At 37.0% G+C, this 15,717-nt stretch overlaps 1 protein-coding gene across 1 annotated transcript in view; it reads right to left on the bottom strand.

The window, feature by feature from the left end:
* Positions 1 to 15,717, bottom strand: part of MRPL48 (mitochondrial ribosomal protein L48) — a 47,263-nt gene that overhangs the window by 6,262 nt on the left and 25,284 nt on the right. The window contains exon 5 of the mRNA XM_006926601.3: positions 6,282 to 6,451. Within this exon, the coding sequence (XP_006926663.1) occupies positions 6,282 to 6,451 (170 nt within the window). The remainder of the gene's footprint in view (positions 1 to 6,281; positions 6,452 to 15,717) is intronic.

Raw genomic sequence — 15,717 nt, 5'->3', positions numbered from 1 at the left:
GTTGTATAAACTCTAGAGAGTGTATGCAAAGGTCATGAGGTAGAAAGTGACAAAAACAAAGCCAGTGTAATTGGAGGAAGAAAGAAGTATGTATGAGTTAAGGTAAGAGAGGCAAGCTCAAGCCACAGGATATCTAGGAAGCCATGTGAGGAACTTTAGTTTTGATCCTAAAGGAATGGGAAGCCATGGAAGGATTTTAAGCATGGGAATGACATGATCATATTTCCATTCTACAAAGATCACACTGAAAGCTCTGTTGAGAACCAGTTGGGAGGAATTGAGAATTTGAAGAAAAAAAAAAAAAGTAGGCTCAAATCCAGACTCTGCTATTCATTAGGTGTATGACTACAGGCAAGCTTTAAATATAATAATCACAGCCAAGAGTTGCTGGGAACTGTTATAAGCACTTTAAATATATTAACTCCCTTAATTTATACTATAGTCTTTTTAGGTAGGTACTTTTATTAACCCCATTTCACAAAGGGAACTAAGATACAAAGAGGTTAAGTAAACTGCCCAACTGTTTATTGGGTTAAGTCACGCAATAAGAATGCAGCAGAGCACGAGTTAAAAAAACCCCAGTGGTCTGGCTCCAGAACTGAGCTTTGATTCACTATGTGCAAAGTATTTGTTTGAATTAAGTAACATTATATAAAAAACAAACAGACAAAATAAAACTTAGTGGAGTGGCTGGCTGATAGTAGTTGCTCAACAAATGCTACTGCCTTCCTGCCTTTACTCAAATGTAGCCAGAGCTTTTCACAGCCTGGTTTTTAAAAACCACACCTTTTAAAAAGTCCTCCTGAAAATATAAACACTTTTCCAGGGAGTTGATCCACTGTAGATATGATAACATTCTATAAATGACATTTAATGCCTCTTGGCCACCAGAACAGCTGAGAATCCCTAATCCCTGCCAGCTGAAAAAAATCTCTTTATTAATTATTATTATTTACAGAGTGTTGTCAGGTGCCAGTATCTCTGCTAAGTGCTATCATATACTATATTATCTAATTTTCAGAACTCAAAGAAATAAGAAAATTATCATCCCCATTACACATATGAGGAAACTGAGGCTCAGAATTTCCCAAGGTCATATTGCCAATAACTGGTAGGACTAGAATTTAAATCGCGCAGTTTGATTCCAGAGCTTGCACTCTGTTATTCAGAGTGTAGTCCAAAGACAAGCTGCTGGTAAGCAAACTGCTTATTATTAGTCCAGGATAAAGTAAGAACATACAACAGTCACTAAACACACTATTAAATTCAGCCAACATTTTTTTTCAATAGCAAGACCTTGATGAAGGAAGAAAAGCATTAATGCTCATTTTGGCATAAGCTTTTAATAACTTCTTGGATTGGTACTTTGAAATGCATTGCTCTAAATTATTATACTACTCTGCCTCCTTGAACTGACATTGTACTGTTTTTTAAAATTTTTTCATATTTATTTATTTAAATTAGTTTCAAGTATATAGTACATTGGTTAGACATCTATATAGTTCATAAAACGATCCCCCTAGTTGCTCCCTTCCTCCCCTGACCCTCCACCTAGCCATCATATTAATGCTAACTGCATTCCTTCTGCCATGCTCCCCATCCCCAAATATAAACTACTAATTTGTACTTCTTTAACCCTTCATTCCATTCTCCCAGCCCCCCGAACCCCCTCTCCTCTGTCTGTCACCAAATTGTCCACTATATTTGTATCTGTTTTTGATTAGTTTGTTCTTTTTGCTCCTTAGATACCGCATATAAGTGAAATCATATGGTATTTATCTTTCTCTGACCTATTTCACTCAGTATAATAACCTCTAAGTCCATCCATGTCGTTGCAAATGGTAGGATTTCATTTCATTTCATTGTACTTTATTTTTCACTTACCATCTTCTGTAATACATTGTAATTATTCCTGTGTATGTGTGCACATACACATATACACACTCCCTGAAATCAGGGACATTTACCTTAGTACCCTCCAGTCAGAATGTCTAGTAGTACAATGCTTACCACATAGCAAGAAGAGTCTCAATCAATCATTTTTAATTAATTAATTAATAGCACAGTCATTAAACTTTAGAAAATATATATTATACAACTGGATTGTATAGTCACATTCAAGAACCTGTCATTCTTTCAACAATAGCTTAATGTCTCCCATGTGGCAGGCAGGCCCTGTGCTAGGTGCTGACAAAATAAAGAAGAACACGATCCCCATCTCGTTAGTGGGGAAGGGGAGCTGACACATGAATAGATCATTACCGCCCCAAGCACTAAGCGACGTGATAGAGGTGTGTGTCAAGTGCTATAAGAGCAACCAAGTCTCTGGGGCATCATAAAAAGATAAAGCACATATTTAAGCCTAAAACAATTGAAGTACTATCAGCTGTGAGAGCTAAAATCATACCTTATTATCCAGTCTTCCAAATAGCACATTTAGCACAGTTGTACTCTAAGTTAAAAGGTTCAAAAGTTCAAATTTGGTTTAAGGACTTAAAATAAGACTCTATTTAATTAAAAATACTGGAGTCAGGCAGAACTAGGTTAAATCCAAGCAACTTACTACTTATGTGACTTTTGGCCATTCTGAGTTTTGGTTTCCTCATCTGTATGATGGGAATATACTAATATTTATCTAGTGAGTAAGAAAGTATAATTTTTTGTCACATCCACATATTGTGTCATGTATTACCTTGTTGCAATGGCAAACCACCCAAACTATTATTTATTAAATATTTTTCTTTAAATCAACTGAAAATTACATTAATTGAGAAAGAAAATGGTACAGCCATTTTGGAAAATAGTTTGGCAGTTTCTTATAAATTTAAACATACACTACACTTACCATTTGACCCAGCAATCACATTCCTAGAGAAATGAAAACTTTATGTTCTCACAAAAATCTGTATGTGTTTATAGTGGTTATATTCATAACTGCCAAAAACTAAAAGCAACACAAATGCCCTTCGACTGGTGAATGGATAAACAAACATACATCCATTCAATTAAATGTTAATCAGCAACAAAAATGAACATACTAGCAACAACATGGATGAATCTCAAATACATTATCCTAAGTGAAAGAAGCCACACTCACAAGAAAAAATACTGTATGATTCCACTTAACGTGCCATTCTGGAAAAGGCAAAACTATTGGGACAGAAAATAGATCAGTAGTAGCCAGGGACTGGGTGTGGGGGAAGTACTGACTACAAATGCAGGGGGAAACTTCTCGGGATGATCAAAATGTTCTATATCTTGATTATGATGATATTTATTGTGTGCATTTGTCAAAACTCATAGAAATTGTTTACTAAAATGGTGAATTTTTACTGAATATAAATTATATCTCGACAAGCCTGGCTTTATATTACTACTGTAAATGAAAAACTAGTATTAGCTGTCATAAATAGAAGTTAAGTTAAAAATAAATACAATGAAAACAATAATGTTATAAAATTCTAGCTAGATATTAGTGCTAGCCAAAGGCAGAGCCAGAGGTCCCCTCTCTGTTATAAAGATTAGGAAGTGCTAGAATAGTGTTAAGGACATACAACACTAAGAATTACTCCTTGACATAATTAGGTTGAATGAGAATTAAAAAGGGATGATGAAATTTCTCACCATGTGATTTAATGTAATTTAAGGCAAACCATAGGGCATCTCACAATTTCTGAAACACTGAGATAAGATATGTAAAGTGCCTCGCCTGGAGTAAGTAGTTAGTAAATGTTATTTCTTCTCCTCTACAGTTTTCTAACAAAACCAAAGGGTAAATGAAAAGCAGAGCAGACAAGGAATACCTAAATAAATGGGAAGATATACTGTTAATGTATCAGAGGAATTAAAATAGATAAAATGTCAATTCTCCTCAAATTGATCTACAGAGTCAACACAAACCGAACCAAATTCTATCAGGCTCCTTTCTGTAGGAATCAACAAACTAATTCTAAATATTTTATGAAAAACTAAAAGACCTAAACTAACCAAAATAATTTTGAAAAAGAACAAATTTATAGTTTCAGGAAGCAGGCTACAGTAATCAAGATAGTGTGGTATTGGTATAAGCATAGATATATTAGATCAATGTAACAGAATGGAATATAGAAATAGACTTACACATACATGGTTAATTGACTTTCTAAAGGTGTTAAGAAAATTCAATGGAGAAAGAAAATCTTTTTAACAAAAGGATAGCTACATAAAAAAATAACTTTGACCTATATTTCATACCATATACAGATATAACTCAAAATGGATCACAGACCTAAATGTAAATCTTAAAACTGTAGAAATTCTAGAAGAAAACACAGGAGAATATCGTTGTGATCTTGGGTTAGACAAAGACACTAAAAGCATGAACAATAAAAAAAAATTGATAAATTGAACTTCATCAAACTTATCAGAAAAGAAGATAGTAAGATAAGTCATACAGGGAGAAATTATTTGCAAAACAGATACTGAAAAAGAACTGGTATCCAAAAATAGATTTAAAAAACTTGTATAACTCAGTAATTAAAAAAATTTTTTTTAATAGATAAAAGGTTTGGCAAATGGTCAACGAATATTTGAGAAGATGCTCAATATCGCCAGCTATTAAGGAAATGCAAATCAAAACCACAATGAGATATCACCTCACACCTGTTAGAATAGCCAGAATTGACAGGACAAGTAATAACAAATGTTGGAGAGGATGCGGAAAAAAGGAACCCTCATACTGCTGGTCACACTGCTGGTGGGACTGCAAATTGGTACAGGCACTATGGAAAACAGTATGGAGGTTCCTCGAAAAATTTAGAATTGATCTACCATATGATCCAGCAATCCCTCTACTGGGTATTTACCCCGAAGACTTGAAAACCCATATCCAAAAAGATATTTGCACACTGATGTTCATAGCAGCATTATTCACAGTGGCCAGAACATGGAAGCAACCAAAGTGTCCTACAAAAGATGATTAGCTAAAGAAGCTCTGGTACATATATACAATGGAATATTACTCAGCCATAAGAAGAGATGAAATACTGCCATTTGTGACAACGTGGATGGACCTCCAGATAATCATGCTAAGCAAAATAAGCTGGACAGAAAAAGTTGAAAATCACATGATATCACTCATATGTGGGATATAAACCTAAAAGCCACAAATGAGCAGGACAAACAGAGACTCATGGACATGGACTATAAGCTAGTGGTTACCAGAGGTAGGGGGAGGAGGTAGGTAGATGGTTAAAGGGGTAAAATAAGTGGTGACAGAAAGAAATCTAACTAAGAGAGGTAAACACACAATGTAAATATATATATGCCTTACTGTTAAAGTGTACAGCTGAAACTTACTGGATTTCATTAACCAATGTCACTATAACAAAGTTTAAAAAATAAATATTTTAAAAATAAACAAATAAAAAAATAAAAAGGGAAGAAAATGTCTGCTAATAAAAGTAAAATTCTTTCTGTTTGACTTGAAAAAAAGATTTAGACATGTTACCAATGAACATATAAAGAAGGCAAATAAGCACATAAAAAGATGCTCAACATCTTTATTAGGGAAATGAAAATTGAAACCACCATGAGATACCACTATATATCTATCAGAATAGCTTTTAAAAAATTCACAATAAGTGGTGACTAGGATAAGGAGTTACTGGATCTCTCATATGTCACTAGTGGGAATACAAAATGGTGCAGCCACTTTGGAAAACAGTTTGGCGGTTTCTTATAAAGTTAAATATATTCACCATACAACCCAAAATCCTAGTCTTAGGTATTTGGGAAAAAAGAAGACATATGACCCACAAAAACTGTATGAGAGTGCTTATGGTGGCCTTATTCATAATTACTAGCAAACTGCAAACAATCCAAATGTACATCAACTGGCGAATAGATAAGCCAATTAAGGTCCACCACTTAATGGAATACTGCTCAATAATAAAATACTTGCAAAAACATGGATAAATCTTAAACACATTATGTTAAGTGAGAGGCCTGACACAATAGCTACATACTGTATGATTCTGCTTACATGATGTTCTAGAGAACTTTAAACAACAGAGACAGAAAATCATTTGGTAGTTGCCAGGGACTTGAGAGGAAAAAGGAAGGAGACTGACTATACTTGGGTACTGGGGAAATTTTGAGGTTAATAGAACTATTCTATATTTAGATTGCGGCAAACTATATACCTTAAAAGGGTAGATTTTACTACATGTATATTATATCTCCAAACTTCATTTAATAACAACAAAGCAGAGCATGCTACCCACACCAAGAACATTCCATACCTTTCCTCGACTTTAATAGAGAGATGGTTGCAGAGGTTGTGAATATATTGGGCATAACTCTCTGCCAGGGCCATGTCGTATGCAGTCAGGTGAACATTTAAAACCCCATATTCATAATCTGTCCCCAAATTAATGGGTCTGACTTCCACTTTTCCCTTCTTCTTCTTGAGCTGAACAGAAAACAAAGAAGAAAAATCAAAATATTGTACAAGAAATTCTAATCATACCATCTTGATACTAAAAAAGTCAATCTTTCATATAAATTTGTTTACTATTTTCTCTCATGTTACCATACCTAAAAAATGATGTTCTCCTGGAAAGGAACCAGCAGCTGCCCTTGCCAGTCTGGGCTATGACATCAGCCAATGAAAGGAGAGGGATTATTGCTGGCATTGCTTTAACATGAATAAAAATGACTTGACTGTCTTTTGCCATTAACTTGTTTTAAGACTCACCTCCCATTTCTGGCCCTCTATTTATCAATTTTTAAATTGATGGAGTTATGCTAAATAACAGATTCTTAATCTAGAACTCACCGAGAAATTTCAACAGGTCTGTCAAACCCAACATTTATATGTAAAATTTTACATATATGCACATTTTTCTGAATGAATCCTTAGCTTTATCAGAACTTAAAGAAATCAATTGCAAGGACACTCAGTGTTAGTTCTCTTCCAGCCCTCCCAACTTTAAAATTCTGCAATTATTTAGACAGTCTTCCTTTTAAGAATTGAGAGGTAGAAAAAAATATTTTTTTCCTACTTTTCCTTTTCATGTAAAGTCTTGCTTTACTACATATCAACTTGTGCAAGCTGCTGCTAAAAAGTGAAAATGAGGCCTGGGAAAATAGATATTCAAAACAACATAGATCAGGATCAAGAAAGTATCAGCTGGAAATAATCAAACCTAAATCCCCATTAATAAGGGGACTTGTTAAATAAATCATGAAACAGTCATACAATAGCACATTATACAGCTATAAGAAGAAATAAAGAACTTCTTTATGTACTGATATAGAAAGATCTTTAAAATAAAAGATAAAAGCAAACTGTAGAATAATGTGTTCAGAATATTGTCATACATATAAAAAGAATACGTGTGTGTGTGTGTGTGTGTGTGTGTGTGTGTGTGTGAGATTTCATACATATTTATTTGTTTGTATATCCAGTGCTTTTTCACTGGCTGCCTATGAGGGAACTGAATGGCTGGGGCATAGAGGTGGAAAGAAGACTTTTTAACTATTTCCCTTCTATATTTTTCAGTGTTTAATAATGCGAACATTTTATCAATTCAAAATTAGAATATTAAAATCTATATTAAAAAATTTTAGTAAAATCTTTATTGCAATATAATATTCATACTGAAAAATGCATAGGTACACAGCTCAATGAATTTTCACCTATATAATTAGTATCCTGAACAAGAAATAAACCAGTACCAACACCCTAAAATTTTCTTGCCCCCCTCAAACTGGTAACCACTATTCTGACTTATAAAACCACTAGCCTATAGTCCATGTCCATGAGTCTCTGTTTGTTTGTCCTGCTCATTTGTTGCTTTAAGATTTATATCCCACATATGAGTGATATCACGTGATTTTCAACTTTTTCTGTCTGGCTTATTTCGCTTAGCATGATTATCTGGAGGTCCATCCACGTTGTCACAAGTGGCAGTATTTCATCTCTTCTTATGGCTGAGTAATATTCCATTGTATATATGTACCACAGCTTCTTTAGCCAATCATCTATTGTAGGACACTTTGGTTGCTTCCATGTCCTGGCCACTATGAATAATGCTGCTATGAACATCGGTGTGCAAATATCTTTTTGGATATGGGTTTTCAAGTCTTCGGGGTAAATATACAGTAGAGGGATTGCTGGATCATATGGACCTGCTCTCCAGGTCAATCTAAGAGAGGAGGAACCCAACCTAGGGAAGCAAGGAGAAGACTAAGGCCAGTAATGTTGATGACAGGCCTAATCTCACAAGGGTGTTCCAAGAACTGAAGAAAACACTGTATGTAAAGTAGTTAATACAATCTGTGGCACGTATTTAAACACTTATAAATATTAACTTTTAATACTATTTTCATTTTATATTCCTCATATCCAGCACAAGGGTTGGCAGAGAATACATACAATAAATTACTATTTTAGAATTTTAGAACAGGACAGCATTTAGAGGTGATTTTATCCCACTTCTTCATCTTTTTAGAGGAAGGATATGAAGCCCAGAGAGATTAAATAAGTCCCCCAGAGTCATACAGCCAAGTAGAACAGATCTTAGGAACTAAAACCTTCTGACTCCCAGTGCAGGGATTTTTCCAGCATATCCTCTGCATTCCTAAAGTTCTTAACAGTGGTGTCCACCCCAGGATCCTAGACTTTGCTATGAGTGAGACACCATCCTTTAGAGACCAACTATCAAGGAGCAAGGGCTTGACTCTCTCTCCTTCAGAGCCTGCCACACCTGTGACCAAATGCAGTGACCCAGACTTTTCATCATGATAGTCATCACTGCAGTCAGAGCTGTGAAGAATGCTAACATCAGAATGCAATGGGGAGCGGCTAAAACTTTCCAGCAGAGAGGGGAGGAGCTTCTCTGAAACCTTTAGGAGGCTTTTCTTAACCAGAGAAAATGCCAGTGCTTTTCAAAGGTGTCACTTTAGGGAAACAAAAAAAGAAAACTGATCCAGTATCCCTCTTGGCATCTCACTTGCTTTTCCATGTTAGCCTAGATATGCCTGGAGCAATCCACACCATTTGGAGCCCATTGTGATATTATATTTCAGTTCTGAGCTGGGGCACAGGATAACCAGCAAGAGCTTGCCTGCACAAATCAGTCACCAGTTCCTATAATTTTAACATACAAGATAATCTTTCTCACACCTTTTCCTTCCTTTCTATTACAACTGCCTGAGTTTAGGCCTTTACAACTGCCATGGAGAGTTATTAAAGGTATCTGTGCAAGGGATGTACATGACTAGAGCTGCGTTTGGGAGAGGCTACCCTGACTGCGCATGGAAGAGAACTAGGCAGGAAAGGAAGGGAGGCTAGGAGAAAGGTGGCAGGGAAGATGGATTACTGTTTTCCATCAATCTTTGGCACTTCTGTGACTGACCTGGATTCACTGTGGGATAATTCACAGTGGCCCTTCTTAGATCCCTGTAGGATTGCACTATGATCCTCAAAATGGGCCAAAGGATAAATTACTAAGCCATTTTTGTACAGAAATGTCCACATTATTACTCCTATTTAACAGACAGAAAACCAAGGTCCTCTGAACGCATATTACCTGCCCGAGGTTACTGGGGAACTGCTGGGAAAGAGCAGATAGAGAAAGGAGTCACATTAGAATCATAGGCTGCCATAGCTGAAAGGATAACTTAGTCTCTCCTTCCTTCCTCCCTAATTTTACACAAGGGGGAAGTTGAGGCCCAAAAAGGGAAAATGACTTGTTTAAGGTTACAATAGTAAGGAAATGGCAAAGGTAACCATTTTATGTCTAGCACCCTAGGCTCTCTTCTGTAGCTTCTGCGAGTAGTTTCTGCCTATCACTGTTGGTGGCATTCTCCAGAGTGGGAAAGTTGGGAAGAAACTGTATCATCCTAATCCTCACATGAAAAGCCTGATATGCTTAAAGCACTGAAAATTTAAAAATTTATACCTGGAGTCTTGAATGATTTGGTAATGGTACTCTCAACAGTCCATAATGAGCTGTATGGTGCATAGAAGTCAAGTGATTATGTTTATAACTCAATGTGGCATACTCAAGAGATATACACCAGTCAGAAGGCCTGGCCTTAACTGGGGTGACAAAGAGGCAAAGCCTGGTGCTGCATATAGAGCATTAGACTTAGATGGAAGCCAAAGAAAATCTAGACTCAAATCCTGTCTGCTTAGTCACTACATGACATTCAATGACCTCTCTAGTTGTCAGTTTCTTCATTTGTATGTAACACCTAAGGTTCTTGTGAAGCTCAAAATAGTGAATTTATATGAAATGGAAATAGCATAGATATTAGATGGATTCTGACAATCTTCAGTTCACATATTGGCCCTGAAAATTACTAGCCACTTGGGCAAGTCATTTAATCTCTCTAGTATCTTATTAGATCCCTCGAACAGTCTTTAATAACCATAGGATATCTGAGGATTAAATAAAATATACCATTTGTACTAATATAAAATGAAATAATGTTTTTAAAGCCTGGCACATAGTAGTTATAGTGTCTAGTATATAGTGGTTACTCAATGAATGGTATCTTTTTAAAAGATTGAATAATGTACACTGATAAGACATTATTATTACTATAAATTGGGAGTAAGCATGCTCCTTGTATCCTATTGGTATGCTTTACAGAATGAAGCACTTACTAAGCACCTGCTGTATGCAAAGTGCTAATTCAACCGCTCCAAGGAAAGACACCAAAGAAATAGAAAACACAGTTCCAGGTTTTAAGGACCTTATAGTTCAGAGAGAGAGAGAAAAGACACAAGAAACGCCAGATCCTCTCAAGTTAATCATAAAGAGCAGCCCACCTCCCATGGCAAGTACAACACAAACCACTCTGCCGCGCCATGCTGATTAAGTCTGTAAGGGGAACCCAAGAACAACCACCTCAGGTGGGTGCAGCTGAAAGGGCAATGAACAGAAACACATGAGGGTATATAGTAGTTACTCAATAAATGGTATCTTTAAAAAAGGTTGATCCAGGCCTGCTTAGTTTTCAGGTGTCATTTTCTCTCATCCCCTAGTGCCCATTTGAGACTCCAAGATTAACAAACTACTAAGAGTTTCCCCATTGCATCTCCAGGATCAATGTCTCCCCACCTTTGCAGAATGTTTCCTCTCCCTGCAAAGCATTTGAATCTACCCCACACCCTTAATGTGAGCAAATCCTACTCATTAAGACTCAACTCAGGCTCTTCCAAGAAGGCTTCCCTGATTCTTACAGTTAAGTTAGGTACTACTCCTTTGTGTTCTTATAGCAAAACCCCCAATACACCACTTTTACTTATCATGTGTATTCATTTATTTGACAAATATTTACTGACCACTAGTAATGAGCCAGACCAGGGTTAGTTAGCATTAGGGATATGATAGTAAATAATATAACCATAGTGTCTGCTTGCTGAAGCTTACAATCTATTAGGAAAGGCATGTACAGAACAAATAATGACAAAGAGATGCATGTTTTGAGGGACAAAAATAGAGTGCTATGGGATTATAAAAAGAAGGACTGATACTATCATCATCATCATCATCAACGCCACCACTTATGGGCTCTATATTTCAGACATTGTGCTAAGTACTTAAATTTTCTTATTTAACTTACTCCTCACAATAACACTAGGAAGTATTATTCCCTATTTAAACCAAGGAAACTGTGTCTCGGAAAAGTTAATTAACATATCCTAGGGCAAACAACTAGGAAGCATCAGAGCTAAATCTTTAACTCCGGTCTGCTTAATTCCAAATATTTCTCTTTAACTCTGTCTTTCTCTTTAACTCTGTCTTTCCCTTTGCAGGAAAGTGTGCAAAGCCTGACAATTTTCTCAATATCTATTCCTTCTTTTTTTCTTTAATAGCAGAACTGTTGGATTTTAGCTGGGCGTATGACTATTCATGATAAACTACATTTCCCAACCAATCTTGCAGCTTGGTATTGTTATGTGACTAAGTTCTGGCCAATGGGATATAAGTTCATACACACTGCTTTCCCTTTCCCCTTCCTGCTGGATGGAATGTGGACATGATGGCTGAAGAAGGAGCTGCCACCTCAGACTATGAGATATGAGCAGTGTGATAAGAATGGGAAAACTGAAAGCTGGATATCTGCTTATAAGTGAGAGAGAAATAAGCTTCTATCTTACTTAAGCCCCTTGATTAAGTGGATCTCTCTATTATGGCAGCCAAACCACTATCTCAATTCATATAAGGAGGTATTATATGACTCATTCATTTCTCTATTCCTAGAGCCCAGCAATATTAAATGTTAGTTGAACTGAACTGAATTCTGGTTCTGGTACTGTAATTTACTAGCCATATGGTCATAGAGAAATCATTTATATTCCTCAGTTTCCCTTTCTACCCTGTCTACCTTGCAAGATAGTTGGTGAATCAAAAGGCATGGCTTTCAAATTTGTTGGTTGTAGAGAGCCTAAGAAATTATGTTTCTCTTTGTTAAACAACATGGAATATTCATCAACATACTTTAACCACATACAAGAACAATTTTACTAGCAGAAAATATGGTTACATTATATAAATGGAGCTCTCTGCATCTCAAAAAATATGAAAACATATCTGAGTTTCTCTGTAACTATTTTCACCAAGTAAAACCGATGAGAGAAAAACCTGAACTTTAGAAAATTCTACCCATTAACTTAATGTCTTTCTAAAATGTGGAAGACTGCATTATTAAACTTAAGGAGGGGTTCAGCTTTCAGATTGCCAGTGTTCCATGGGCATATGGTGTGAAAGGCACTGAGATAATGGATGTAAAAGCACTCTGAAAATGGATAGGGATCATTATTATTATATCAAATATGAATCCCTCTAAAACTCTGACGTTGTTGTAATTTAGCAGAACAGGCAAGGCAGGATGAAACTCCGGTGGGCTGGGGACCAGGGTGCTCTAATGGCACAGGGTAAGATTCAGGTCTTTACCAGAGTCACTCTGTGCCTGAGAAAGTCTGGAAAACTCTTTTATGTTCTTTACAGCCCAGTGTTGACAATGTAAGCAACTGGATACTCCTAAAGGAGTGTCAGTTCACTTTACATATTCAGTGTAAGAATATAGGTGGCAATTAATAAATGTTTGTTGAGTTGAACTCCATAACACCTTCAGTGACCCTTGCAGGGAGAATTGCTTCTTTATCTGATATTTAGTTAAATCTCCTAGTAAAGCACTTACCATGTATATTTAGTACACTTTTGAGCACTATTTTTCCTAGTCCACTGTACACTTTTTGTAGGAGGAGATTGTGTTCTATTCATCTGAGCATCATCTGTGTTCAGCAGTGCCTGGCACATAGTAGATGCTCAATGACGGTTTTCCTTTCCAATGAGTTACAAGAGGTAGACTTGAGGGAAAACATAGATGCTAGTTTAAAACAACTATTCCTAAGCCAGTCCTATAATCTATGTCTAGCCATATAGTCACTGGACTGGCAAAACCAATCTTCTATTCTCTGGAAGCTAGGACTGTCACCATAAAGTGATTCTATGCTGCTGATTTTTTCCACAAATGATGCCACCGTCTCCTCACAGAGCTAATCTATCTATGGGAGCTACAACAAAATAAATAGGTGTCAGAAATAGCAGAGAGTATGTCGACAGTAAAAATAGCATTAAATTTCCAAGAGAAAAGGAATCTTGATTCCTAGGGGCCATTCTACAAAGAGGAAGTAAATTGCCTAATTTACAAAAGATACACCTTATTCTCTTGCCCCAGGGCCTAGAAGATGGAACATATAACAACTACAAACTGACAGCAATTTATGTGGCCTCCATTGCATCCTCCCACATCTTCCTCTTGGCAATTGATTCTTGGGCTGCTGTTACCCCCAAGACTAGAGGCAGGACAACAGCTGAGGGAAAGTAAGTAAGTGGTCTTAGGAGAAATGACCTAGCACTATACAAATATGAAGGACTATATTATTTTTTATTTCTACCAAATAAAAACAACTCCCAACAATTTGAAGCCTTTTAAATTCAAAAGAATGATGCAGGGCCCATGAGAGAATAATGAGATCTACACATTGAGACACAGTGCTAGGTCTGGAGATATGCTCTGAAATGTGATCCCTCACTGCCATGAGTCAAGATGGGACTTACAGATGAGAGAAAAAAAAAGAAAGGTATCCTCCCATAAAGGGGAAGGAGCATGCACAAAGGTACAGAGACCTGAGATACCATGGGTATATGAGAAATGAGCATGAAGCTTAGGGTGCAAAAAGGAAATCACTGAGAAAGAGGTTGGGTCTGTGCTTTGAGAGACCTGGAATCCCATGGTTTGCTGTCATCCCCTTGTTACCACCCAAAAAGAAGCTTGGTTTTCATCTCTTCTTTTATTCACTCCTCAGAGAAGCAACAAAGACAAGGACATAGGATGGAGCGATGGGAACAAATCAGGCCATTTAAGAGAGAAAGAGGTAAAACCAGTATTGACAAGTAAAGCTGAAATGAGATAGATGTGCCTTTTCCTTCCCAAGGTTCAGGAGTTATAAGACTAAGTATAGAACCTTTGGAAGGAGGAGTGAAGAGACTACACCAGCAGAGATGAGACAAAGGCTGGGCACTTTGTGCATGAGAATTAATTCTCATCTCAGGGATGTGGGGCTCAAGAGAATAGAGGGCCCAGACTGAGACCCAGAGAGGAAAAAAAATGGGAATCTGACTACTTATTGATTTTTCTAGGTTCTAGGCTTAGGGAGATAAAGGAGGCCACAAGACACCGTCTAACTTTTCCAGTCCTATTCCCCAGGGGGGTAAGACAGAGCCTCTGCACGCTGGCAGATGAAAGCTTTCATTGTGTTGTCCCATGCAGGCAGCAAGGAGCCTGCAACAGCTTCTGCCACCAGTACTACTGTGCTAGTCACCCTGGGACAATGAATGACACCAGAGAAAAGCCTACACCCGTAACTAAAGGGAGCATCGCTCCCTTCAAGCAACCAAGGTCAACTGGAGCCAGCTATTTCCAGATAGTGGGTTGTGTTTGCCAGCTCTGATTTATGAAACCTCAGGGCAGCTTCAATAATCACATTTCAGTTCAGCTCAATCAATATTTACTGTCCTCTATTTGATGCCGGGCCCTGTGCTGGACATTGAGGATACAGAAAAAAATGAGATATGGCCTCTACCCTTAGAGAGCTCATTATCTAGAAGGGGGGAATGTCATCAAAACAGATGGTTAGAAGAGTAAGTCTTAGGACATAGGAAGCACAAGGAACTCAGCTCATGGTAGGTCAAGTAACCCAGTGCAGGGAATCCAGGAAGATTTCTCAGAAGGGGAGATTCATTTTTCTCTCCTGACTTTGTTTCCTCATTGGGATTTAACGGTTGAAGATGTTATTAGCCAAGGGAAAAAGGAGAGAAAGTCTTCCAAGTAGATAGAACAGCATGTAAGAGGCCTTGAAACAGTATGATGATCTGGATGAAAAGCAAGAGACCCAGTGTAGTTAAAGCATGGTATCCATAAGATAGAAGAGGCTAAAGAGAAAGATTCAGACAGATGGTGTTAAATATGGAATCAAACTTCCTTTTATAGCAAGATAAGGTGTAGGTCGGAGTGTGGCATAGGCAGAAAATTATCTTAAGAGAGAGGATCCCAAAACATTAGAAAAAACACATATACACAAAACCAATTTCATTTTCTGCCAATTTATGTGGGACTTTTTGAAGAGGGATGTCCTAAAATAAAACAACTCCA

The sequence above is a fragment of the Pteropus alecto genome, unplaced genomic scaffold (assembly GCF_000325575.1).
Source record: "Pteropus alecto unplaced genomic scaffold, ASM32557v1 scaffold7, whole genome shotgun sequence".
NCBI classification, from domain to species: domain Eukaryota; kingdom Metazoa; phylum Chordata; class Mammalia; order Chiroptera; family Pteropodidae; genus Pteropus; species Pteropus alecto.
The sequence above is the reverse complement of the archived record's forward strand: the minus strand, read 5'-3'. Positions and strand labels throughout refer to the sequence as shown.